Source organism: Pseudophryne corroboree, chromosome 2 (assembly GCF_028390025.1).
Source record: "Pseudophryne corroboree isolate aPseCor3 chromosome 2, aPseCor3.hap2, whole genome shotgun sequence".
NCBI lineage: Eukaryota > Metazoa > Chordata > Amphibia > Anura > Myobatrachidae > Pseudophryne > Pseudophryne corroboree.
The window spans coordinates 159,010,256-159,037,979 of NC_086445.1; the positions used below are offsets into that span (position 1 = coordinate 159,010,256).

Sequence of the window (27,724 nt, forward strand, 5' to 3'; positions counted from 1 at the left end):
CGTGCGACCCAATCGTTACATATTTCCACAATTAACGTAGTTTATAGATCATGGTCCCTTTGATAGATTCTGAAAGTTTGGTTAATATAGAATGTCTCTGATCGGAGGGATCCCTCTTTGTATTGTAGGAAGGGTCTAACAGGAGTCATACAGTAGTGTTTGGTACCCATCGGAAGAGTATTTAAATAGCAATATTCCGGTGTTGGTTTGGAGCGTATTAATCGCTCGTGCGAATAGTTATGGACATAAGAAGTTTATGTCCATTACTATTATTTACTCTTACTCAGGTATGCGGCGGGAAACCTAGTTTCCCACCCACCTGAGCTGTTTGAAATCGTCACAGCCCACCTGTATGAATCACCCTATGACCTTTTGTTATAATGCGAAGCCGAATTCCTGCGTCCAATGGACAATGAGGTTGTAGGGACCATTAGATTGCATTGTGTGAGTAGCATAAAAGACGGGCCTGTGGCATCCAGCTTTCACTTCTCATCAAACGGTTCTCATTGCTGATAATCGGGAAGCTGGATGTCCAGAGGCGCATGCGATCGTTTCCCCTTGTGCGTAAGTTTTTCTCCGTGATCATATTGTCTTACTGTGAGCCATTTCTCTCATCTCTACCTCTCTCTCTCTCTCTCTACTCTTTCTCTCGTATTTTCCCTTGATTAGATTGTATTGTATTGTATTTATAGTGTAGTTATTTGGTTAGGAAGTCTCTGTTATATTGTAGTGTATCATTTGTACTGTGATTCCTTTTTACAAGTATATTAGTTATAATACATTTAATAGGCTTTGGACCCTAAACAAGTATCTGTGTATTTTCTCATAGTGTTAAGTGTTCACAGAGCGTCGGTGACGCTCAAGCAGCTTTGTAGTTAATCAGGTTACACCAGGTTGCACTTACACACTGTCTCTACATAAAAGTATACTGTGTATCTAATAGTTAAAGGTATAGATATCAAGGTATAGCGTTGTGAGCGTCGGCGCCGCTGGTGATCTCCTCGTGGTCTCGAGCGTCCGCTACGCCATAGCGAATCATTACGTTTGTCTGTAGCCAATAGTGTGCCAGTCTGTGATCTCTGGGCCGTGAGCGAACGCGACGCTTGAGCGTCTCGCCTACGGCTGAGCGATCGTTACGCAAGTAGCGTACCCTTACGGTACTTCTTACGTAGTCAGCGTACAGTGTTCTAAGACCTCATAAAGGGTTATTTATACGATAAAGGAATACAGCTTTATCACCGTACACACTGCATTACTGATTGGTGAATCCTTAGATGCCACCATCGGCCGCGCCATCGAAACCTGCACAATTCGTATAGCAGATGCAGTTTCTCCATCCGTGTAATGCCTCCTGTGTGGGAGGATGAGCGCCTGTGTAAGTCCAACATCAGCACTGCGTACGCCTATGGGCCTAATTCATATTTTTTATGCAAACCCGTCCAGTCTGGATCTGGGACGGCACCATTCTCCGAAACGAGGAATTTCTCCCCCAAATTAAAGGCATGACAGGTTCATGGTCATGTCTGTATCCTACAGCCAGTCTGAGTAAGCTTCAGCTTACGCAAGCTTTCCGGTACCTGCAGCCGATTATTGCGGTGGTGGAACGAGGCTGCGTCCTCAGATGCAGCACTCTGATCCTCACAAATGCATGCAGGAGGCATCTGTCATCTACAGACACCTCCTGCTGCCTTTACATTTTAATTAGAAGGAATTACACTTCTGCTTCCTTGTGACTGTACAATTCCTCACAAATATGAATCAGGCCCTATGTGCATATCGTTGTCTCTTTTTTGGTTAATTTGAGTTTATTTTAAATTCTATTAGTTAATTAGTTAAAGTTGACAATGAAATATTACATACATATTTTTTTTTTTTAGAGTCCGGGTATATTTTTGCAAAGCGGCTAAGCATGTTTGACCTGGAAATTTAAAGGGGTGGTATTCAGGTTGCCGACTGTCGGGATCCCGGCGCACAGTATACTGGCGCCGGAATCCCGACAGCTGGCACACCGGCACTTTTTCTCCCTCGTGGGGGTCCACGACCCCCGTGAAGCGGCGCGCCACCGTGCCCGTAGCGTGGCGAGCGCAGCGAGCCCGCCAGGGGGCTCATTTGCACTCACCGTGCTGTCGCTATGCTGGTGCTATGCTGGCGGTCGGGCTTCCGGCGCCGGTATGCTGGTCGTCGGGAGCCCGGCCGCCGGCATGGCATACCATACTACACCCAATTTAAAGTGGTAATAATATTTAATGCAAAGCACACCGCGTTTTGCACGTAGCATTTTTCCCACTTTAAATTTGCAGGTCAAATGCGCTGAGAAACGTCAGCTTGCAAAGCTGCGGCTTCGTAAATCTAGCTATAGGTGTAAAATTACCCTAAAGTCTGATCTAATGTTAGCATGTCGGTTGCCTTGTTGGGGTGTGGTCCCAACATCAATTGATTTGGTGGCTTTCACTAAGGGCCTTATTCAGTACGGATGGCATAAGCAATCCTTATTGCAGGTTCCGATGTTCAGAACGGTTCCTGGGATCGCAAGGTATTTATGCGAACGCCTCTGCCTGATTGACAGGCAGATGCGTTCGCGGAAGCAGAGGCAGCCAGCATTGGGGAGTGAGTGGCGAGGCCAAGGACTGCGTTGCGTACGCAGTTTCCTTGGCCCTGCAAGCTGCACTGTGACGGCATGCCTGAGTAAGGCCGTCGCAAATTAACATCGTGACCATCACAGATGCGATTGCATCGCAAACGCAAGAAGGAGGTGGTATGCACATCCTCCTGCATTTGCATTGCAAAGGATTGCATTTGCAAAGCTACTGCAAACAATTTTGCAATTGCAATCCTTGCTAAATTGGGCCCTAAGAGCACAGAGTAACAAACAGCTTGTATTAATATACATTGACTACCTTCTGTCACTAAGGGGTTAATGTACGCTTAACTTAATAAGATGTTCTGCTATTAGTAAGACTTACGCTTGTTGAACCTTTAAATTGGACTCCTGTAAATATACTAACCAGCTCCTTTTGGAACTCTTGTACATAACGGAGTTACATGCTGCTTAATGGATTAAGCTTTTCGACATGGCTTAATGGGCATAGCCAGTTGATCTAGTGGGAAATAAAGATGTATGGGTTTAAAAGCATTGTTCAGAGCATAAGTGCTCATGTTTAACAGCATTGTTGGAGTGATGAGTGCTCAGAATTAGAACAGGGTAATTTCTTTCATCCTCATTATTACAGCAACAGATTTTCTACTGTCACAGACCTAAATGGTGTGCGGCTGAAGGGTAGAGATTTCTCTCCAGCAGGACCTACAAGCAGGTTGCCCATCGGCTGAATGTTCTTTTCCAGGGCTCTTTATTAGCCCCCATTTTCCATAACTGCATATATACAGTAGATTTCCTGGGCAAGCTAATACGTAGTTATATAGATACATTACATAATTAGAAGAATGTATATGGTTAGGCAATGCATTTTATTTATTTTGCTTTGCTTATGGGCGGCTTTGTTTGTCCTATCCTTTATTTAAAAAGCTCCGACTTATTAAGCAAACAAAAGATATAATATATGATAAACTGTTATATGTGTATCAGACGCTCAAGATTAAATCCGGATCATCTTCTCAGTACTAGTAGCTAGCCAATACCACACCAGAATTCAAATCACTCTGTACATGGTGAATCTTGTCCTACGATCTCTTGCTTACACCAACAGGTTAAATTAGCAAGTACTGTAATCATACCTCTGAAATAAGATGGCCAGCCCCCTACGGTTCTGCTGTCTTCTGGGACTATCGGAAGTGACCAGCAGTCTCTGGGACCAGCAATACATGTAGTTATATCCGTACTGGTCTGTTTGTTATATTTATTCAAAGTGAATGGATGAGGTATTTGGATATATTGCGAATGATCATGTGTCTGTTGATGTTTAGCACGACCCTAGTTCCAATGGCTATGAATGTTGGGAGCTGTGATCTAGTAACAGGTAGGCGCCCAGGGTAGTACAATTCTGTAATACATAGTTGTTTTCTAAACTACGACTCTTATCTTCTACCGACAGACTGCGAGCATTTGGACTTCCGACTTTTATTGGAAATAGATTTTGGTTGACATTGCATTTCTGATGTGAAAAAGTGTAAACTTTCTGAGTAACCTTTTTACATACTGTACACCAGTGTTGTGGCAATAATGTTACTCAAGTAGAGTATTATTAAGACAGTCAATGGCGGCTCTTGGCACATTGCTGGTCAATCCTAGTACTTATTTCATAGCCATGTTACTGAAAGGCAGAATCTATGTGTGACTGGTGTTTTGCGTTTTAACATTAATAGTAGGGGATGTAGTCATAATATCGACAGTTATGGTGTTGATACTGATCATAGAGGCATGTGTAGAATGTCAACATGTTCACAGTGTTGACAGCTAAAATGTTAACATTCTTCATTGACCTGAGGGGGGGAGTATTAAGGTTTGGCTACGGATGAGGAGGGTTAGGCACTAGGGGGAGGTTAGGGTTAGGCTACAGGAGGGGAGGTTAGGGTTAGGCTTTGGGAGGGGAGGTTAGGCTGGGCACTAGGGGAAGGTTAGGGAGAGGCTATGGAACGGGAGGTTAGGCAATAGGGGGAGTATTAGGTATAGTCACTAGGGGGAGGGTTAGGTTATGCACTAGGGAGAGGGATAGGCTGTGGGAGAGGAAGGTTAGGGTTAGGCACTAGGCCGAGGGTTGGGCTACAGTAGGGGAGATTAGGGGGAGGGCAGGGGCGGATTAGCTTTAGGCTACGGGAGGGAATGTTGGGGTTAGGTGCTAGGGAGAGGGTTAGAGGTTAGGTTTAGAATTTAACTATTTACTTGTTTAAGTCAAATAAATTAAAAATGCTCTATATCCTCCGACTGACCTTACTTCACAATTGCGTAATGAAAATAAAGCCCCAAATGTGACTGACCACAGACCTGAACCCCCCCATCTCTGAATGAAAGTAATGCCCCAAAACTGCCCCCCCCCCCCAGATCTGATAATCTTCCAATGCCCCAAATGTGACCCCCCCCCCACAGACCTGAACCCCCCCAAACTCTCAATGAAAATAATGCACCAAAATTGTTCCGCTCCCCAGTTTGGTTATCCCCTAATGCCTCAATGAAAGTAACACCCTAGAACTGCCATCTCAAACCTGATAATCTCACTATGTCTCAATAAGAATAATGTCCTAGAATGCCCAGAGGGGCAGAGAGAGCTGTGCCGCAGCAACCTGAGGGGGAGAAAGAGCTACACCGCAGCAGCCTGGGGGGCAGAGAGAGCTACACCGCAGCAGCCTGGGGGGCAGAGAGAGCTACACTGCAGCAGCCTGAGGGGCAGAGAGAGCTACACCGCAGCAGCCTGGGGGGCAGAGGGACCTACACCGCAGCAGCCTGGGGGGCAGAGAGAGCTACACCGCAGCAGCCTGGGGGGCAGAGAGAGCTACACCGCAGCAGCCTGGGGGGCAGAGAGAGCTACACCGCAGCAGCCTGAGGGGCAGAGAGAGGTGATGCAGCTTCTAATGCAGGGAGAGGTGCAGCAGCAGCAACTAGGGCAGAGAGAGGCACTGCAGCATCAATGTAGAGAGAAGTGCAGCAGCCGGAGCAGAGAGAAATAATGCAGCAGCTGGGGCAGAAAGAGGTGTGCAGTAGTTGCTGCAGGTAAAGGTGCTGCAGCAGCAGCTGTGGCAGAGAGAGGTGCTGCAGCATTATTGTAGAGGGAAGTGCTGCAGCCTCCGAGGCAGAGAGAGGTTCTGCAGAAGTTAGGACAGAAAGATGTGCATCTGAAGCAGAGACATGTGCTGCAGCTTCCAGGAAAAAGAGAGATGCTGCAGCAGCGGGGGCATAGAGTTGGGCTGCAGGACAGAAGTAACCCTGCTGCACAGCTGAAAGCAGACAGTGAGACATATAGAGAAGGCGGACAGAGTCTCCCACTGGTGCCTCAGACATGCTCTGTTCTCTACCTAATCTCTGAGTTTGTGTGCACTCCCTCTGCTTCTCCTACTCCTGCTCTGCGGCTACCAGTACAGTGGTCCACGGAAAAGAAGGGGGGTGGCAGGCGACAGTGCGCTTTCTATCTTTTTTGCCACCCTGAGCTCATGCTCCACCGGAGCCACCCTCGCTACACCCCTGAGTGTGGTTGATTTTTGTGTTAAACTTTAACAGACTCACAATGTGTTAGTTCAGCTTTCACAGGCTGGAAGGTTAACTTTTATTTGAAGGGCGTACATGGAAATGCACTGCACTTATTGTATGCCTTCACACAAGACGGTAAATACAGTATGAGTTATTGTATCTGCATAATACATTGGAAGGGACCCTTTCATTTACTCATCACACTACTACCAAAGATCATCCCACATTAATTATGAACTCTGTACACTACTGTACTCTTAACGAGTATCTGATATTTAATGGAGGTTGTCTCCTTTTCAGTTAATGAGATGACATTTTACAAAAACTTGAGCTCAGAATATTGTCACTAATGATTTCATCTTCACTTGAAATGTCTCCTCTTTTCTTGCTTGTACGTCTAAATCCTCGTGAATCTGGAGTGCTTTATCTAGCCACTAAATGCGTTCCATAATCTTTAAAGGCGAGAGGATTAAAAAAAAAAAAAATAGAAGTTCCCCTTTTGAAAAAATATAATTCATAAAAAGCAAAACTTCATGATATCAAAGTCCTACTAAGTTTATACTTACCACAAACATAGGCCAATCCTGATGTCCTCCCTGAGCTCCCAATGGCCACTCAACAACACGTGGACAGTCAGATTAGACGGAGCTGTCACGTCTAGCAAAGTTTGAGGATCCGGTAGCTGAGATTTGCCCGAGGAGGTAGCAGGCTGTGGATGAACAAGATGAGGGGGTTGGCTATAGTTCCTTCGCATGGGACACGGAGCAATGAAGAACGTAGGCGGGGTTTGAGAGTCAATAGAAAGTATTTATTATGTACAGGACTGAGGTAGAGAACTGAGGCTGGAGCACGATGGTTAAGGAACGTAATTGCGGATAAAGAACTGCGGGTTGTGGCTTGAAAGACGAGATTGTGATTAATGAGCTGCGGAACTGTGGATAGTGGTTAAAGACGTGGCTGAAGGCGAAGAACTGTGGACTGTGATTTGAAAGACGAGACTGTAGATGATGAACTGTGGAACTGTGGATAGTGGTTGAAGACGTGGCTGGAGACAAGGACTGTGGACTGTGGTTTGGAAAACGAAGCTGAAGATAATAATCTGCAGGCTGTGGTCGGTGGTACAAAGGCGTGGCTGGTGAAGGAGATCTGTGGAGTGTGGCTTAAAAGACGAGGCAGAAGACCCGGGGCCGACTGTGCCCAAAGAGTCTTACTGGACCGGGTTTTCCAGGAGAGCTTCCACAGGCAGTAGCAGGCAAGAAACGGCAGGGCTGCAGCAGCAACAGAGAACCGACCAAGCAGGATCAGGAGGAACCAGAATACAGCAGTAATCCTGGGAACACAGGCTAAAGCACCTACAACAGGGTTGTAACTTGAAGCACTGGCGTCCCTGTCCTAAACCAGCCCCCTTTTCTCTTACGTCCTAGAGGATGCTGGGGACTCCGTAAGGACCATGGGGTATAGACGGGCTCCGCAGGAGACATGGGCACTATAAAGAACTTTTAGTATGGGTGTGCACTGGCTCCTCCCTCTATGCCCCTCCTCCAGACCTCAGTTAGATCTTGTGCCCAGAGGAGACAGGGTGCATTACAGGGGAGCTCTACTGAGTTTCTTTGAAAAAGAATTTTGTTAGATTTTTTATTTTCAGGGAGCACTGCTGGCAACAGGCTCCCTGCATCGTGGGACTGAGGAGAGAGAAGCAGACCTACTTAAGTGATAGGCTCTGCTACTTAGGCTACTGGACACCATTAACTCCAGAGGGAGTCGGAACGCAGGCTTCACCCCGCAGTTCGTCCCAGAGCCGCGCCGCCGTCCTCCTCGCAGAGCCGGAAGATAGAAGCCAAGTGAGTATAAGAAGAAAAGAAGACTTCAAGGCGGCAGAAGACTTCAGATCTTCACTGAGGTAAGTAAGCGCAGCGGTAACGCTGCGCGCTATTCCTCCCACACACAACACACAAGGCACTGATGGGTGCAGGGCGCAGGGGGGGCGCCCTGGGCAGCAATAAACCTCTAGGGCTGGCAAACATACATATATAGGCTACAGAGGCACTATATATCAAAACCCCCGCCAGTATTGTAAAAATGAGCGGGACCAAAGCCCGCCGGTGAGGGGGCGGAGCTTGGTCCCTCAGCACGGAAAGCGCCATTTTCTCCACAGCATGGAGCTGGCTCCCCGAACTCTCCCCTACTGAAGACACAGGGCCAAACAGGGGGGGGGGGGCACTTATTAGCAGCAGTGAGTGTATATAATGTGATTATATATATATTTATATAAAAGCGCTGTTTTATCTGGGATTTCTATTTCCGGTGTCAGTGGCGCTGGGTGTGTGCTGGCATACTCTCTCTCTGTCTCTCCAAAGGGTCTTATTGGGGATCTGTCTCCATAAAAATATCCCTGTGTGTGTGGGGTTGTGTCGGTACGTGTGTGATGGCATGTCTGAAGCGGAAGGCTCATCTAAGGAGGAAGTGGATCGGATGATTGTGGTGTCTCCGTCGGCAACGCCGACACCTGATTGATTGGACATGTGGAATGTTTTAAAGGCAAATGTAAATTTATTACATAAGAGATTGCACAAAGCAGAGTCCAAGGATGTGACTGTGTCACAGGGCCCTTCAGGGTCTCAAAAACGTCCACTGTCCCAAATAGTAGACACTGATACCGACACGGATTCTGACTCCAGTGTCGACTATGATGATGCAAGGTTACACCCAAGGGTGGCAAAAAGTATTCATTATTTGATTATTGCAATAAAAGATGTTTTGCATATCACAAATGACTCCTCTGTCCCTGACACGAGGGTACGCAGGTTTAAGGTAAAGAAACCTGAGGTAACGTTTCTCCCATCTTATGAGCTGAACGCATTATTTGAAAAAGCTTGGGAAACTCCAGACAAAAAACTGCAGATTCCCAAAAGAATTATTATGGCGTATCCTTTCCCCTCAAAGGACAGGTTACGGTGGGAATCATCACCCACGGTCGACAAGGCCTTAACACGCTTGTCCAAAAAAGGTGGCCCTACCGTCCCCGGACACGGCGACACTAAAAGGTCCTGCGGATCGCAGGCATGAAACTACCTTAAAATAAATTGTATAAAAAACACATACGGGGGCTTTGCTCGGACCGGCAATAGCATCGGCATGGGTTTGTAGCGCGGTAGCAGCTTGGACAGATACCTTGTCAGCTGATATTGATACCCTAGATAGGGATACCATTTTATTGACATTAGGTCACATCTAAGACGCAGTCTTATATATGCTGTGGACCCGCCAATGGACGGGTGATGCAGACTCAAAGAGGCATATGGAAGATCTCCTGATAAAAGCGAGATCAAAGGAACAGTTGCAGAAAAGTGTGTCGTTCTCCCTGAGAGTGCTGCAGCAACATGGCTGGATTCTAAATCTACCAAAGTCACAGTTGGCTTCAACAACTCGGCTGTCTTTTTTAGGAAAAAAAGAGTGTCAGTCCATCAATGCACTCGAGTACTGGAGAAAATGGTGGCGACCTACGAGGCCATCCCCTTCGGCAGGTTTCAGGCGAGGACTTTTCAGTGGGACCTTCTGGACAAGTGGTCCGGGTCTCACCTTCCAATACATCAGAAGATAACTCTGTCCCCCAGGGCCAGGGTGTCTCTCCTGGGGGGGCTGCAGAGTGCTCATCTTCTAGAAGGTCGCAGGTTCGGCATTCAGGACTGGGTCCTGGTGACCACGGACGCGAGCCTCCGAGGATGGGGAGCAGTCACACAAGGATGGTATTTTCAGGGACGGTGGTCAAGCCAGGAGGCTTGTCTACACATCTACATACTGGAATTAAGGGCCGGTTACAACGGCCTACCACAAGCGGAGAATCTTCTTCGCGACCTACCGGTTCTGATTCAATCAGACAATTTCACAGCTGTGGCTCATGTAAACCGCCAAGGCGGTACAAAGAGCAGAGTGGCAATGACGGAAGCCACCAGAATTCTGCGGTGGGCGGAAAATCACGTAAGCGCTCTGTCAGTGATATTCATTCTGGGAGTGGACAACTGGGAAGCGGTCTTCCTCAGCAGACACGATCTCCATCCAGGAGAATGGGGACTTCATCAAGAAGTTTTTGCAGAGATAACAAGTCGTTGGGAGCTTGCACAAATAGACATGATGGCATCACGCCTCAACAAGAAGCTTTGGAGGTATTGCGCCAGATCAAGGGACCCTCAGGCAGTAGCGGTGGACGCCCTGGTGACACCATAGGTGTTTCAGTCGGGCTATGTGTTTCCTCCTCTTCCTTTCATCTCAAAAATATTGGGAATCATTAGACGGAAAAGAGTACTGACAATACTCATTGTTCCAGATTGGCCTCGAAGGGCCTGGTGTTCAGATCTTCAGGGGATGCCCACAGAAGATCCGTGGCCTCTTCCTCTCAGAGAGGACCTGTTGCAGCAGGGGCCCTGCGTGATCCAAGACTTACCGCGGTTACGTTTGACGGCATGGCGGTTGAACACCGAATCCTAGCGGAGAAGGGTATTCCGGAAGAAGTCATCCCTACTCTGATAAAGGCTAGGAAGGAAGTGACAGTGAAACATTATCACTGTATCTGGAGAAAGTTTGTATCTTGGTGGGAAGCCAAGAATGCTCCTACGGAAGGTTTCCACTTGGGCCGTTTTTCTCCACTTTCTACAGACAGGAGTGGATATGGGCCTAAAGTTAGGCTCCATTGAGGTACAGATTTCGTCCCTGTCTATATTCTTCCAGAAGGAATTGGCTTCTCTCCCGGAAGTCCAAACTTTTGTAAGGGGAGTGCTACACATCCAGCCTCCTTTTGTGCCCCCGGTGGCACCATGGGACCTTAACGTAGTGTTACAGTTCCTTAAATTGCACTGGTTTGAGCCTTTTCAAACAGTTGAATTTAAATTTCTCACTTGGAAAGTGGTCATGTTAGTGGCCTTGGCATCTGCAAGGCGGGTGTCCAAATTGGCGGCTTTGTCTCACAAGAGCCCTTATCTGATTTTCCAGGTGGATAGAGCGGAATGGAGGACTCGTCCTCCGTTTCTACCTAAGGTGGTTTCCTCTTTTCACATGAACCAACCTATTGGGGTGCCTGTGGCTACGGGGGACTTGGAGGACTCCAAGTCCCTGGATGTAGTCAGGGCCTTAAAAATTTATGTAGCCAGGACGGCTAGGGTTAGGAAAACAGAGGTTCTGTTTATCCTGTATGCAGCCAACAGGGTTGGCGCTCCTGCTTCTAAGCAGACTATTGCTCGCTGGATCTGTAACTCGATTCAGCAGGTTCTTTCTACGGCTGGATTGCCGTTACCAAATTCGGTAAAGGCCCATTCCACTAGGAAGGTGGGCTCTTCTGGGGCGGCTGCCCGAGGCGTCTCGGCATTACAGCTTTGCCGAGCAGCTACTTGGTCGGGTTCAAACACTTTTGCAAAATTCTACAAGTTTGATACCCTGGCTGATGAGGACCTTGCGTTTGCTCAGTCGGTGCTGCAGAGTCATCCGCACTCTCCCGCCCGGTTGGGAGCTTTGGTATAAACCCCATGGTCCTTACGGAGTCCCCAGCATCCTCTAGGACGTAAGAGAAAATAAGATTTTAAGCCTACCGGTAAATCTTTTTCTCCTAGTCCGTAGAGGATGCTGGGCGCCAGTCCCAGTGCGGACTAAATCTGCAAGACTTGTATATAGTTGTTGCTTACATAAGGGTTATGTTACAGTTGGAATCGGTCTTTGACTGATACTGTTTTTTGTTCATACTGTTAACTGGTTGCATATATTCCAGGTTATATGGTATGATTGGTGTGGGCTGGTATGAATCTTGCCCTTAGATTAACAAAATCCTTTCCTCTTATTGTCCATCTCCTCTGGGCACAGTTCTCTAGCTGAGGTCTGGAGGAGGGGCATAGAGGGAGGAGCCAGTGCACACACATACTAAAAGTTCTTTAAAGTGCCCATGTCTCCTGCGGAGCCCGTCTATACCCCATGGTCCTTACGGAGTCCCCAGCATCCTCTACGGACTAAGAGAAAAAGATTTACCGGTAGGTTTAAAATCTTATTTTATAGGGAGAGCTTCCCCTGGATTGGCTGGATGAAACAGGAAACAGGAACTATGCTTAAAACGTGGTCTCCAACATGGCGGCGCCCAGTAATGCAGTTCTTTTTGCAAAGCCATATTGCTCACTGCCTCTGGTCTCCTAGCAACGGCTCAGCAAGAGCGACCCGCTGTAGCGGCGCCCCGCCGCCGCAAGCGGACCCCCTCACCGCCGCTACTGCTGCCCACAGATCCGGCGCAGCAGCCCACCTCCGCCGCTGCCCGCATATCGCCAAGGAAGCCAGCCCCAGCGTACCAGTAAGACTCCGGACGCTGACAGGAGCTGGTCTTCTGGCCAAGCTTCCTGATCACATAGGGACAATTAATGATTATACCAACATGCCCAGAATGGTTCAGATCATTTTTGTAAAATGTTTTTGGTTTTCTTTAATTTCATCAGGCATGTTCTCATTTCAGCACTACACATGGTAACGTCCAGCCAAAATACATATTACTAATGAACTGTGGGCCTAATTCAGCATGGATCGCTATTCAGAGAAATTGCAGTAGAAAGTAGAGAATTGCGAGTAGAAAGGCACCACACCAACAGGAAGAAAAAACGCCCGTGCAAAATTGCGAATGCATCACTATCGACTCGCAGCTGCATTCGCAATTTCCATAACATCGAAGAAACTTTGCCGTCTGAGCAAATGTGAGTAGGTCTGGGAGTGCCACTCATCTGTGACTTAGACAGCCTGGAATTGGTCTGAGCTGACGTCAGAGACCCTCCCCAAAAACACCTGTGCACGCCTGCGTTTTTTGTGGCACACCCAAAAAAAGGCAGGTTTCCACTCAGAAACGCTGGCTTCCTGTCAGTCAAACAGCGGCTATATTGCGATTACGATCTGTATGCATTTTTTGCCACTAATACCCCTCGCGCGTGTACAATGCAAACGCTACACATGCGCAGTCATTCGATAATCGCTCAATTTGCGATTTCTCTGAATAGCGAGCTATGCTGAATTAATCCGTGTTCTAAGGTGTTGGGATCAGGTGACCGGCGGTCAGCATACCCACGCCGGTAGGGAGGGGGGAGCACAACGAAGCCCCTTGCAGGCTCGGTGGCTCGCTGTGCTCGACATAGGTTCTATTCCCACTCTATTCCGTGTTGTGGATACCCGTGAATGGGAATAGTCCCTGTTAGTCTGAATGCCGACTGTTGGGATTTCCAGCAGTCGGGATTCTGGCGTCTGTATACTGACCAGTGGGATCCCGACCGCTGGTAACATGATTTCATTTTGTTCTAAGTTAGTTTTCAGCTTAAAGCAAATCAAATCTGGCTAATAATACAGAGGTTATGCAGGCTGTTCATTAGCGATGCAATTCCTGATACACCTATCAAAAATGGCGATCGGAGGTCTTCAATGATCAGCGATCCTTTGGGGAATTAGGGAAATTCAGCATATTTAAAAATCCACAAATCCAACATGTTGTATTTTCCCAATTCCTCGACCCTGGCGTCGGCAAATTGGGGAATTGTTGAAATCCATCTCAGATGTATAGGACCCATTATGTCAAACTGGCCGTTCGGCTGCTTAGGCAGATAGGATCACGTCTTTACTAAAGGTGTATTAATGAGGTTAGGGCATAATATTGTGGTAATAGTAATAATTGTTGAGGATTGCTGTCTTTTTCAAGCTAGCTGCGCTGCAATATAGGACCCGCAGCTTAATATTAGCTGATTTAGCTCATGTGTATGGGTAACATACTATTTTACGAAGTTTAATCTTGAATATATTTGTATTTGTTATTTCTAACTGTTTCGGTTTCAGAAGAATTTTTGTACACGTGTTACTTGTTGTGTTTTATTGTTGATAATGAAACATTTTGTTTGTAGTATTGATGCATCTTTTATGAGCTAAATCGGATTACCTATCCAGCCCATTAAATAATGACATTAGCAATTACTTTGCAAGTCTGAGTTAGGAAGTGATAATCCTGAAAAGTCATGAATAGAGAAATCCTATGGCTCTTAGAGGGTCACCTAGAATGTGCATGGAATTTCCTTCCCTTATTTAATGGTAAGGCTCCAGACAAACATAGTTTGTGGTATTGAAATATGAAAGACCACACAAAATGACAAAGAAAACCAACAGTCAGCATATATTTATAGTTTCAAGATTGAAATAACATAAGCTATAAATAGCACATAACGTGTACGTTGCACAACAATATAGCATTTATTTTCACTTAGAAAACAGTGATCCCTTGGGTAAACATAGCAGCTTAATATTGAAACATTGTGCTAGAAATCTGTTCAGTACAGCAGAAGTTTTAAAGAAACCATAATGAAAAATCATTCATAGCATTTACATATTATAGTAGAATTGTAGATCATTCAAAAATATTCCCACCACTGCCCTAACGTTGTGGAGTTTGTATGTTCTCCCCGTGCTTGCGTGGGTTTCCTCCGGGTACTCTGGTTTGCTCCCACACGCCAAAAATATACTGGTAAGTTAATTAGCACTCAGCAAAAATTTACCCTAGTGTGCGTGTGTGAGAGTGAGTGTGTTCTTTTTCATGTGGTAGGTAATGTTGGGGGTCATTCTGACTCGTTCGCATGCAGCGGTTCTTTGCTGCTGTGCGGACGGGTCGGAAATGCGCATGCGTTGCGGGCGCATTGCGCACGCACTTCGTTGCCTGGCGACGATCGTCATCAGCGACAAATGTGATCGCAGCAGCGATCACAAGAAGATGGACAGGCGGGAGGCGTTCCGGGGCGGATACTCACCGTTTCCAGACGTTTTCGGGGAGTGGTAAGAAGAACGCAGGCGAACAGAGGGCGGATGTCTGACGTCAGAACCGGGACCTTCATCGCTGGATTCGTCGCACTGGGTAAGTAGCTGCAGGGCTACTCTTGTTTTGAGTGAAACTTTTTTAGCATAGCAGGGCTGCACAAGCATTCGTAGCCCTGCTATGCTAAAATACACTCCCCATAGGCGGCGTCTAGTTGATCGCACGAGCAGCAAAACATTGCTACGTGCGATCAACTCGGAATGAGTTGGCCTTGTGAGATGCAGAGCTGCTTCCCTGCTGCAGGACCACCGCCCTGAGATGTTGTTTGTTCAGCGGTGCACTGAGCCCTGGCTGTCACAATCCCAGCACGCCGCACATCCCTAACACTAGCCTTAAGGTGACGTCTATGCTGAGTACAAACCGGGGGCCCCGCTAGGGGGGTCCCCCGGTTCAAAGTGCGGCTGAACACGGGCAAGGCATACGGGACCCTCCTGGGGGGTCCCTCTAGAGCCCCCCGTGTACACTGGCTTCTACTAGCTTAAACTAGCACTTGTGCAACGTTTTTAAGCCACACAGGAGACTTTGCCAGTATAAAAATCATTAACTCCAGCACCATTGGAGGGGGGCGGAGCTAACTCAGAGCAGGACCAGAGGCATTTTGGCGCCTTCCTCTGCTTAATGCAGCCACAAACAGCACACACAGCGCTTCCTGCATCACAAGACACGCTGGAAATCTGGTACAGTGTGTAGCAAAGGGGGAGAGCTGCTATTGTACACGGTCTGTGTTCTCTACAGGACAGAATTTACTCGTATTGCTGTGTTATAGTTAGCTGTCAGCCTCACTGGGGCAGTGCAGGTCAGGGTGTGCTGGTGTCTCTCTCTGTGGTCTCCTCCTCTCACATACAGGGGGTAATTCCAAGTTGATCGCAGCAGGATTTTTGATAGCAATTGGGCAAAACCATGTGCACTGCAGGGGGGGCAGATATAACATTTGCAGAGAGAGTTAGATTTGGGTGGGTTATTTTATTTCTGTGCAGGGTAAATACTGGCTGCTTTATTTTTACACTGCAATTTAGATTGCAGATTGAACACACCACACCCAAATCTAACTCTCTCTGCACATGTTATATCTGCCTCCCCTGCAGTGCACATGGTTTTGCCCAACTGCTAAAAAATTTCCTGCTGTGATCAACTTGGAATTACCCCCACAGTAAGGACAGGCTTGCAAAATATTACTGTCTGTGTGTATGTCTATGTCATTGAGCTTACTGTGAAACATGGGTAAACACAAACTGTGCAGTGTATGCCACACCAGATTCTCTCCCATGTCATCAGATTCTGTTTCTTGTGAACAATGTATTCAATCTTCACAAATCAGTGAAGGGGCTGGGGGAGAGGGTCCAGAGCCCTCCTGGCTAGGGTCTCTTAAAACTATGATATCTGATATGTCATCCCAGCTCACTGCTAACGTACAGAAAACTCAGCTATTACAACAAGCTGTTGCAGACTTAGCTGCTAGGGCAGATGTTACACAGCCCGCCCTCTCTCATGCAGGTCCACAAAAGTGTGGTCTACCTGCTCTGCTCTCTGATACAGATGAGGATATACAGGAGGATGGGGAGGTCTTGGATCCTGTTAGTGGGGATTCAGATTCTGCTCATGGTATTGAACCCGTAATTTTGGCTATACGGGACGTGTTAAAGCTCCCTCTAGAGGACACTACGTCACAGCAGTCGTGTTTCTTTACACAAAACAAGCCCAATGTCACTTTCCCTGATTCTGCAGAGTTAGATGACCTATTCAAGTTAGCCTGGAAAAATCCAGACAAAAAATTCCAAGTGTCCAAAAAAATTTTGCTCACTTTCCCATTTGCTACTGAAGGCAGGAAGTTTTGGGAGGAACCCCCATGGGTTGACGTATCAGTCTCCCGACTGTCTAAAAAGGCGGTGCTGCCTGCCCCGGGCTCCTTTACCATAAAGGATCCTGGGGACCGGAAAATAGAGACTACACTAAAATCTATTTACATGGTAGCAGGTGTATCGCAAAGACCGGTCATAGCTGGATGCTGGATGACCCATGCCATTCATACATGGGCTACTCAGATTCAGGAGGGCTTCTCCGGGGCTATGCTCCTGGTCACTGTGGTGATTCTCCTCAAGCACATTCAGGACATTACAAGCGTCTTGTGTGACTCACTCAAGGAGATGGTAAATATTAATGCTAGGCCTTCTGCCATGGCAGTGTCGGCGCCCAGGACTTTGTGGTTGCATCGGTGGATTGCGGACGCAGAATCAACGTGCAGTGCGGAATACCTCCCCTTTTCGGGGGAATGGCTCTTTGGGGTGGAGTTGGATACGTGGATTTCCAAAGTAACGGCTGGGAAATCCACGTTTCTCCCTTCTGGGGCCCCACCGGCGAGACGCTCCTACATGAAGCCGTCTATGCCTTTTCGGTCTCACAAATTTCAATCTAATGCCAGAGGTGCCTCAAATGCCACTAGAGGCACCAGAGGTGAGTCAAGAAAATCTACAGGCACCAGTTCTCAGGACCAGATCACCAGTGCTGCTTCCACTAAGGCCTCAGCATGACTGTGCCCACCCACCCCGAGGGGATCTTGAGGTGGGAGCTCGACTGCGTCACTTCAGCCACATCTGGGAGGCTACCTGCCAGGATACCTGGGTCAGGGATTTCATTTCTCAGAGCTACAAGCTGGAGTTCGACGATGCTCCTCCCCAACGATTTTTCAAATCAAGCTTACCAGCTTTGGAGGATATGCAGGTTACGTTGCAACAGGCCATCCAAATGTTGGTCCAGTCCCATGTCATTTTTCCAGTACCAATACCATAGCGAGTCAAGGATTATTACTCCAACCTGTTTGTGGTACCAAAACCGGACGGTTCGGTAAGGCCCATTTTGAATCTCAAGTCCTTGAACCCTTACCTGAAGGTTTTCAAGTTCAAAATGGAATCCTTGCGAGCATAAATTGCAGGCCTAGAGGAACAGGAATTCATGGTCTCCCTGGATATCAAGGGTGCCTACCTTCATATTCCGATTTTACCACCTCATTAGGCAGACCTGAGGTTTGCCCTGCTGGATTCCGAGGGTATTCACGAAGGTGCTGGCGGAGATGATGTTCAAACTCCAGGTCCAGGGGGTCAATGTGTAGTCCCTTACCTGGATGATCTTCTGATAAAAGCAAGATCCAGGGAGCTGTTATTGCTCCATATCGACCGCACTATCCATCTTCTGTCCCACCATGGGTGGATCCTCTATTTACAGAAGTCCCACCTGGAGCCAACTCAGCAGCTCCTGTTCCTGGGTATGTTGCTGGATACTGTGGTACGAAAGGTGTTCTTACCAGAGGACAAGGCAAGAACACTTCAGGAGATGGTCCGAATGGTACTCCGACCTACTGGAGTATCCATCCATCTTTGCATACGATTGCTGGGAAAGATGGTCGCCTCATACGAGGCTATCCAATATGGGAGGTTGCATGCCAGAACATTTCAATTGGATCTCCTGAGCAAGTGGCCCGGATCACATCTCCAGATGCACCGGATGATTTGGCTGTCACCTCAGGCCAGGATTTCCCTCCTGCGGTGGCTGCAGTCCTCCAATCTCCTGGGAGTTTCAGGATTGGACCCTCCTCACAACGGATGCGAGTCTGCAAGGATGGGGAGCTGTCACCCAAGGGGCAGGTGGTCAGACCACGAAGCCCTCCTTCCGATCAACATTCTGGAACTTCAGGCGATCTACAATGCTCTGCTTCAGGCCTCTCCTCAGCTCACGGATTACGTGATCCAAGTTCAGTCGGACAACGCCACAGCAGTGGCGTACATCTATCGGCAAGGAGGGACGAAAAGCAGAGCCTGCATGCGGGAGGTGTCAGATATACTCTTCTGGGCGGAAAGAAATGCAAGAGCAATGTCCACAATCTTCATTCTGGGAAGCGGAGTTCCTCAGTCATCACGATCTCCACCCGGAGGAGAGGGGTCTCCACCGTCAGGTGTTCCAGCAGATCATTTACCGGTGGGGCTGCCTACAGATAAACATGATGGCTTCTCGACTCAACAAGAAGCTTCACTGGTATTGCTCACAAACCAGGAACCCTCAGGTGAGGGCAGTGGATGCATTGACATCGCCTTGGCCTTACTGGCTGGTCTACCTGTTTCCTCCGATTACATTGCTCCCAAGGGTGCTCAAGCGAATCAGAAATCATGGTATCCAGGCAATTCTGATTGCCCCGGATTGGCCAAGGAGGCTGTGGTACGCGGATCTTCTGGACATGTCCATCGAAGACCCTTGGCCTCTACGGCTAAGAAGCGATCTTCAACAGGGAACGTTCATCTACCCGGACTTGTGGCGACTTCGTTTGACGGCATGGACGTTGAGCGGAACATCCTAGCTCACAAGGGCTTTTCCAAAAAGATTATTGCTACCATGGTTCAGGCCAGAAAATCTGTGACGTCAAAACACTATCATCATATCTGGAGAAGATATGTCTCTTGGTGCGAGGAACGCACGTATCCACCTGCAGAATTCCACTTGGGACGTTTCTTACGTTTCCTGCAGGCTGGTGTGGATAAGCGCTTGCATCTGGGTTCCATTAAGGTCCAGATTTCAGCGCTCTCCATTTTCTTCCAGAAGAAACTGACACTGTTGCCAGAGGTTCAGACCTTCTTGCAAGGGGTACTCCACATACAATGTCCTTTTGTGCTGCCTATGGTGCCCTGGGATTTGAATGTGGTGTTGGGCATTCTACAGTCCTCCTGGTTTGAGCCTCTGATGACAGTAGAAGACAAGTACCACACGTGGCCGATAGTGATGTTACTGGCCCTAACTTCTGCTAGGCGTGTCTCAGAATTGAGGGCCTTATCGTGTAAAATTCCGTACTTGGGGGTCATTCCAAATTGATCGCTAGCTGCCGTTGTTCGCAGCGCAGCGATCAGGCTAAAAATCTGCATTTCTGTGCATGCATATGCACCGCAATGCGCACGCGCGACGTACGGGTACAATGTCCTTTGTGGTTTTGCACAGGTTCTAGAGACGTTTCATTCGCACTGGCGGCCGCAAGAAGATTGACAGGTAAGGGGCGTTTCTGGGTGTAAACTGACCGTTTTCAGGGAGTGCTTTGAAAAACGCAGGCGTGCCAGGGAAAATGCAGGCGTGGCTGAGCGAATGCTGGGCGGGTGTGTGACGTCAAAAGCGAACTCTCCAACGTTAGAATTATCGCACACAAAGAGTAAGTTCAGGGCAGGTCTTGTTTTGCACAAAATGTTTTTGCAGGCGCTCTGCTGCACAAGCGTTTGCATTTCTGCAAAGCAAAAATACTCTCCCCAGTGGGTGGCGGCAATGCGTTTGCACGGCTGCTAAAAACTGCTAGCGAGCGAACAACTCGGAATTACCACCTTGGTCTTTTACGAGAACAGAGTGGAGCTCAGGACTAGGCAGCAGTTCCTGCTGAAGGTTGTCTCTGCATTTCACCTGAATCAACCTATTGTGGTTCCGCCCAGTTCTGACACTTTTGCTCCTCCGGAGGCATTGGATGCTGTGCGAGCCTTGAAGATCTATGTCAAGAGAACAGCTTGGATCAGAAAGACGGATTCCTTGTTCGTGCTCTAAGAAGCGCAGAAAAAGGGTTGTCCTGCTTTGAAGCAGTCCATTGCTCGTTGGCTTAGGCTTACTATCCAACAGGCCTATGTGTCGGCAGCCTTATCTGTTCCTAAGTCTCTGAAAGCCCACTCTACCAGATCGGTGGGCTCTTCCTGGGAGGCTGCCCGAGGAGTCTCGGCCTTGCAACTATGCCGAGCTGCTACCTGGTGGGGGAATAACACCTTTGTGAAGTTATACAAGTTTGATACCCTGGCCAAAGAATTTACCAAGTTTGGGCAGGCGGTCCTGCAGATGTCTCCGCACATTCCCGCCCGTTCTGGAAGCTTTGGGATGTCCCCATCGTACTAGATTCCCCCAATATCCCTTATGGATGCTAGAGAAAATAGGATTTTAATTACCTACCGGTAAATCCTTTTCTCGTAGTTCATAAGGGATATTGGGCGCCCGCCTCAGTTCGTTGACTTTTCTGCAGGTTCTGTGTTATGTGGTCACCTGCTCAGATTACTAGATCAGATATTTATTATTTTTATTATAATATGTCTATATATTTTCTTCAAGGATTTTATACTGCATATCTTAATAAATATATAATTCTTAGTATTCTTGATTTATACTGACTTTAAAGGTTTTTTTTTTTGTGGGGGGGGACCCAACATACATTATATATACTTAATTGAAAGCTTCTTCATATAAGAGTATATAAGCACTCTCTGCTCTTTCGAGTGTCTATATTTGATTTAGTGATTAAGCGCAGCCCCCAACCGAACTTTCCTATAAGACAGTCCTGCTTAGGGGATCAGTGTTGATGACCGCTGGACGGGATGCCGGCGGTCAAAATACCGACGCTGGAATCCCGAAAGGAGAAACTCCAACAGGGGTGAGTATGCTATGCTAACCCCCCTCCCCTTCCTCCTAACCTTCCCTTCCCACAGCCTAACCCTAACCTCCCCCCTCAGTACCTAACTCTAACCTTCCCCCGGTGGTACCTAACCCCCCCCTGTCCGCAGCCTAACCCTAACCTCCCACCTACCACAGCCAAACTTCCCCCCCGGAGTTGGCTAAACCTACCCCCACCCCCCGGTACTATCCCGCCACTGCGATACTTACAACGGTTGGGATACCGGCTATCGAAGTTATGGCGTCTGTCTCCTGACCCAGCCTAGATTCCGATGTCGGCATTCTGATGGGTGTCGGGATCCCGACGCCGGTATTTCGACTGCCAGGATTCCGACAGCCGGGCTTTTAACCGTATACCCTGCTGGGATTTTAGTACTATTAATGATATAAATAAACTCAGAAAATTAGCAATTTAATATCATATAAACTATGGGGAGACTCAGTATTATTTTGATCTAATAGCACTATATATTAAACTATCAACCTCCGCTAAACTTCAACAGGGGCACCCATGACAGATTCTTCCTAGAACCTTATTATAACTATTGCCCTCCTCCCAGTATGCCAGTTTTGAGAGGTATAAACTATTGATTATATTTAATCATACTTGGAATATTACATGCGTTCAATGAAGTTGGATGGTGATCATTGATCAACAGCAATATGAAATCGTGTCACAAACTTCTGATGAATGATCCACGACATTGGGAGCTATCCAGTTACCTGCAATAGTGCCGCAATCACGTAAAACTGGGTTTTTTTGTGTTTTATTTTTTATCACCCCAATCGTATTGGCTCACATTAAAATCAAACAAAATACTTTATTTGTGCACATAGGGCTCCAGTTATCTACTTACTGTATGTGACATCTGAGTGCACCAGGGGTTGTTTCTGGAGGTTTTTTTTATATATTCGCAAATGAGGTTAATACCTAAATTATATATTATTTGTTTTGTAAATAAGAAAAAACACATTACAGTTCTGTTTTTTGGGGGGACAGTAAAGCATTTGCTATGTAAATCCGTGGTTAAATATACCTGAATACAACCCTTTGACGCCATGATGTGAGAGAATAAAATGTCAACTTGCCCAAATAGGGCAAATACATTTTTCTGAAATTTGCTTCATGAGCTTTGGTTCATACTTTTATTATTATACTTTCTGTCAGTTCATGCTTACCTACTCTCTGGAAAGTTCCGGGAGGTTCCCAAATGTTGGGGAGAGTCTCTTGATAAAGTGGGCATCCTTCTGGCTGACTGTGAAGTGGGCGGGATGCGGACTTGATAATGCATGTTACTATGACTTGCGCCCAGCACAGGGCTAGTCCTTCCCGCATGTCAGGCCCGACCCTCCCCCGCACAAGTACAAAAGCATCGCACAGCGGCGATGCTTTTGTACTGGAAGAGTAGCTCCCTATCAGCACAGCTCCTGCGCTCTGGCTGGGAGCTACTGGTCGCTGACCGGGTCGCAGCGGCTGTGTGTGAAGTCACGCAGCCGCCGCGGCCCGCCCCCCCCCCCAACGGTCCGGGCACGCCTGCGTTGCCCGGACCGCACCCCCTAAACGGTGGGCAAACTCCGCCGGCCCGCGCCCTCCTGCCCAGCGACCGCCTCTGCCTATCAATCAGGCAGAGGCAATCGCAGGGCTAAGACAGCCGTCGGCACTGCGGCGCCGGCACATGCACAGTTCAGACCTGATCACTGCTGTGCGAAAACGCACAGCAGCGATCAGGTCTGAGTTAGTCCCTATGTCTATCCTATAGATTGTAAGCTTGCGAGCAGGGCCCTCCTACCTCTATGTCTGTCTGTTTTTACCCAGTTTTGTTCTATTACTGTTGTTCTAATTGTAAAGCGCAACGGAATATACTGCTCTATGTAAGAAACTGTTAATAAATAAATAATGCTCTGTGACGAGTGGGCTTATATAAGGACAGCTTACTATGGTCACTTATACTGCTGTATGTATATGTTTTTCTTAAGCTTATACTTTTGTAAAGGTTTATATTTAGATGTCCTGGTTTTTAAGAATTGTATGCATAAAATATTTTACTCATGGTTTATGTGATGTTCTTTCATTTAAGATGAAGGATATGATCCTGTTTTCTCACAGTGTTGTTGTCCTACAGTAGAGCGTATATTCTTTTGTGTGAGTCTTTACCATTTTATTGCTTTACATTCTATAAATTGCTTGTCATGAATCGGCCTTCAACCCCATCTAAATGTAAATGCCACAACGTAACCTACAAAGCTCTCTGTATTTATTTCTGCCTGTATGTATTGCATTTTTACTACTACATAAGAAGAGGTGAATTGTGGTGGTTGTATGGTTTTACTATGCTGCTCATAGTCTCCTAAAATGTATTAGCAGTATCCTGTATAACCTGCAGATGGCACTGTTGCTATAGCTGATCTAAACTTCCTAAAATCCTCTGACAACATCATAAGAAATCATTATATATATTCAACAATGCATTTGTTTCTCTACTTTTTATATTATTAACAATATATTGAAATAGTTAACTAATATGAGTGTATATAGTATATACATAAAATATAGGTAGCCAGTTGGATCCCTAATTCTTTGGGCAACCACTCAGAAAGCCTGCAGGTTTGGAGTTTACCACATAAAAGTAGCAAAATATCTATTATAGACTGTAGAAAATTAGTAAATTTGTTCTTTTTTTGTTTCTTTTCTTCAGAGAACAGATAATTAAGCAGTCCACCGAACTTGTCTGCCGAGCTTACAGTGAACTCTACGAGGCTGTTATGAGTCCTGTCAATGGCTACAGGGAGCCCACAAGCATCCTGCATAGATCTCCACAACAAGTTCAGTCCCTCCTCTCATAAATTGTGCCTACTTTCTTATGTACAGTACACTATATGTTTTAAATAAACAAAATTGACAATATTTAAAATGTAGTATATGTTTAAGTTATTTAAACTTGTTTGACATTGCAGAGATTTCTGGGTGCGAGCATTTGTAATAAAGTACAATTTGTTTCCAGCACATAACAGATCATAACAAACCTGTATACTTTATTACAGGACTGCATTGTAGTATGATATACACATTTGAGTCACATTATGATCACCTCCTCCATTTGACGTTGGCTGCGCGTAACCCAAGAAGTACGTCACGTGTCGTGCGCTGGCATGGTGGGTATATAAGGCCTGCACACATATCTCTCGTTGCTGTCATGGGTAAAATGGGAGATTTACCCAAGTTGCAAACCAGGATGATTATTGGCTTTCGTGCCAAGGGTGGCAGTATTTATGAAACAACGCAGTTTGTGAAGTGACATCTTAAACGCAGCTATTTGATCACTTTGTTAGTATCTCTACTTTTGTGAATTAGCATCAAGATGTAGAGAATGTACTAATATGGTGAATTTAGAAAAATTTAACACAGACATGGTAGCCCTTTATATTTGTGACACTTTGATCAAGATTGCATCTGGGCTCATTTGGGGCAAACCTGGTACTCAAGGGAAGATATATTGATGACTTATTTCATTGTTTGGAGGTTGATTAACTTTCACTTGATCACTTTTACTCGAATTAATAATAATGATTGTAATCTCACATTCACTCGCACTTGAGTGAAATTTATCAGAGAAATGTAGAGCCATGACTTTTTGTATTTTTACCGTTGTATACAAAGCCAACTTTTATGCATTTGTAGAAACCATACAACAGAAGAGCCCTTATTTTAAGCCAGACAAAAATCATGATAACTGTGCGAACCCCCTTTTCCTGCACAAAGGGGGTAATTCAGAGTTGATCGCAGCAGCAAAGTTGTTAGCAGTTGGGCAAAACTATGTGCACTGCAGGAGGGGCAGATGTAACATTTGCAGATAGAGTTAGATTTGGGTGGGTTATTTTGTTTCTGTGCAGGGTAAATACTGGCTGCTTTATTTTTACACTGCAATTTAGATTTCAGTTTGAACTCACCCCACCCAAATCTAACTCTCTCTGCACATGTTATATCTGCCCCCTCCCCCCTGCAGTGCACATGGTTTTGCCCAACTGCTAACAAATTTTCTGCTGCGATCAACTCTGAATTAGGCCTAAAGTTCAAAGCAAAAAAGTACACAACTGGACAAAACCATGCTGCACTGCAGGTGTGTTCAAACTGAAATCTAGACAACCCCCGCCACCTCTTCACCACTGTCAGTTTTCTTCTCTGACCATCACTTCATTTACATCCCCCTTTACCTTCCTCCCATCCCGTTCACTTCCCTACTTAGTTTTTCTCCAAAATTGCTACTATACATCCTCTCAAAATTCTCCACCCCTCCACCATTTATTGCTTAGCACTTTCCTCCTTCTCCATCATCACTGGTGATGAAGTCTTCTCATCCTCTTCCACCTACTTTCACAACACCATTTTCTACCACTTTCTCCACACTCTCTCCCTATCTCAGTGCTTGCTGCCACTTCTCTCCCCTCTTTAAAATTATTTTTCTGGTACTACTCCCTTCTCCTTTAAATATGTACAGTATGTATTTATTTCTCCCATTCTGAAAAAAAAAAAGCATACTGACCTCCTCTCTAACTACTGTCGCATCTCTCTCCTACATTTCACTTCAAAACTCTTGAAATGTCTAATTTCAATGACAATTCACTTTATTTTCCTCCTACTCCCTCCTCAATCCACTTCAGTCTGAATTTCACTCTATGAAACTGTCCTTACCAAATTGCTAAAGCTAAGGGTCAGTTTTCCATCCTTATCATGCTTTACCTATTGTTTGCCTTTGACCACTCTCTCTTCTTTAAACCCTTCATTCTTGGGTTCTATGACACTCGTCTGTCATGGCTGCCTTCTATCTCTCTAACCGCTCTATCTCTGTTTCTACTTCCAACTCCAGTGCCCCCTCTCTTTCTCTTCTTGTTCTGTGTTTGTTCTCCATTCTTTCTCTCTTTACACTTCCTCCCTTGGAGATATCAGCTCCTAGGTGGTTATGCCTTTTAAATGATTGTCCCTTTAAAACATTGGGCAAACTCGCTGGAAATCTGCTGATGCCTGCATCGCGCATGCTGTTGCATTTACCCTTTTGTATCTTCCACCTCTTGCTCCACTTTTTTAAACTCAACATGTTTAAGATTGATCTTATTATCTTCCCTTTCTTTGTTCCTTTCTAAAGAGCTCTAGAATCTGATGCTTCCTCACACATGATGTAACCAAATCTCTTATTCATGCCCTTCTTATCTCCTACTTGGAGTATCGCAAACACCTACTCTCTGGTCTTCCTTTCTCCTGACTTTAGTCTTTTACATCTTTACTAAGTGCTGCAGCTTGTCTTCTCATTTATCATCTCCTTCAACTCCTTCAGAATCCAGCTTAAGCTTCTCACACAGCGATAATTTCCTCCTCCAACTCTCACATCCAAAATTTCTCTGTGCTGCTCCCCTTCTCTGCAGCTCTTTCCCTCAAACTATGAGGTTGGTTACCTTCAAAATGCACCTGTTCATTAAAGCCCATCAGATCTCTTTTTTTTTTTTCCCCCCCAATATATATTTTATTGAGGTTCTGAAAATACAACATTGAATGTCAGAAGTAAACATGTCATCCAGCCTAGTACAAAAATAAACAGTACAACAAACATCTTCTAAGTACACGGCATCGGGGACTAGGGTTAAACCTCACTTTTTCCATTTTCTAGTATATAAGAATAAAACTGTAGACGACACAGTTACCAGGATTGTAAAAAAGTCATTCTACAAAAATACTGATCGTCAATCGCATGCAAAGGCTGAAATATAAACAGTAGAATCAATACAACATACTAATACGTTCTCCCCAGTGGAGAACGAAAAACTAAGACCTACTGATCCAAAAGAAAAACGTAGAAAAAACATAAAAATAGTCGTACCTGCTAGGGCAGGGGTGGCCAACCAGTCCGAGACAAAGAGCCAGGAAATCTTGTTAGGTACATCAAAGAGCCGACTTCGAGCCGAAGGCGCACTTGCAAAAATGGGGTGTGACCTTGTGCCTGCTAGGCCACGCCCCTGGTATGAAATACATTGAAAAAGCCAGATCCAACATAAAATACAATGAAAAGGCCACTTCTACATCAAATAATTGAAAAGGCCAGATCCGCATAAAAAATATCGAAAAGCCAGATTCACATAATACGCTTCAGTTCCCCCCTGTGTCACTCCAGCCAGCACCCGCCTGTGTCACTCCAGCCAGCACCCGCCTGTGTCACTCCAGCCAGCTCCCCTGAGTGTATTTGGCTCCCTCAGTTCTCAGTCTACGTAGTGCTGATGCATGTCTGGCT

General features: G+C 46.3%; 1 protein-coding gene across 3 annotated transcripts in view; it reads left to right on the forward strand.

Annotated features, from left to right (window-relative positions):
• Positions 1 to 24,358, forward strand: part of COG6 (component of oligomeric golgi complex 6) — a 288,942-nt gene extending 264,584 nt beyond the window's left edge. For all 3 annotated transcript variants that reach the window (XM_063951903.1, XM_063951904.1, XM_063951905.1), the window contains exon 19: positions 24,143 to 24,358. In XM_063951903.1, the coding sequence (XP_063807973.1) occupies positions 24,143 to 24,290 (148 nt within the window). In that variant the 3' untranslated portion in view covers positions 24,291 to 24,358. The remainder of the gene's footprint in view (positions 1 to 24,142) is intronic.
• Positions 24,359 to 27,724: the final 3,366 nt, after the last annotated feature.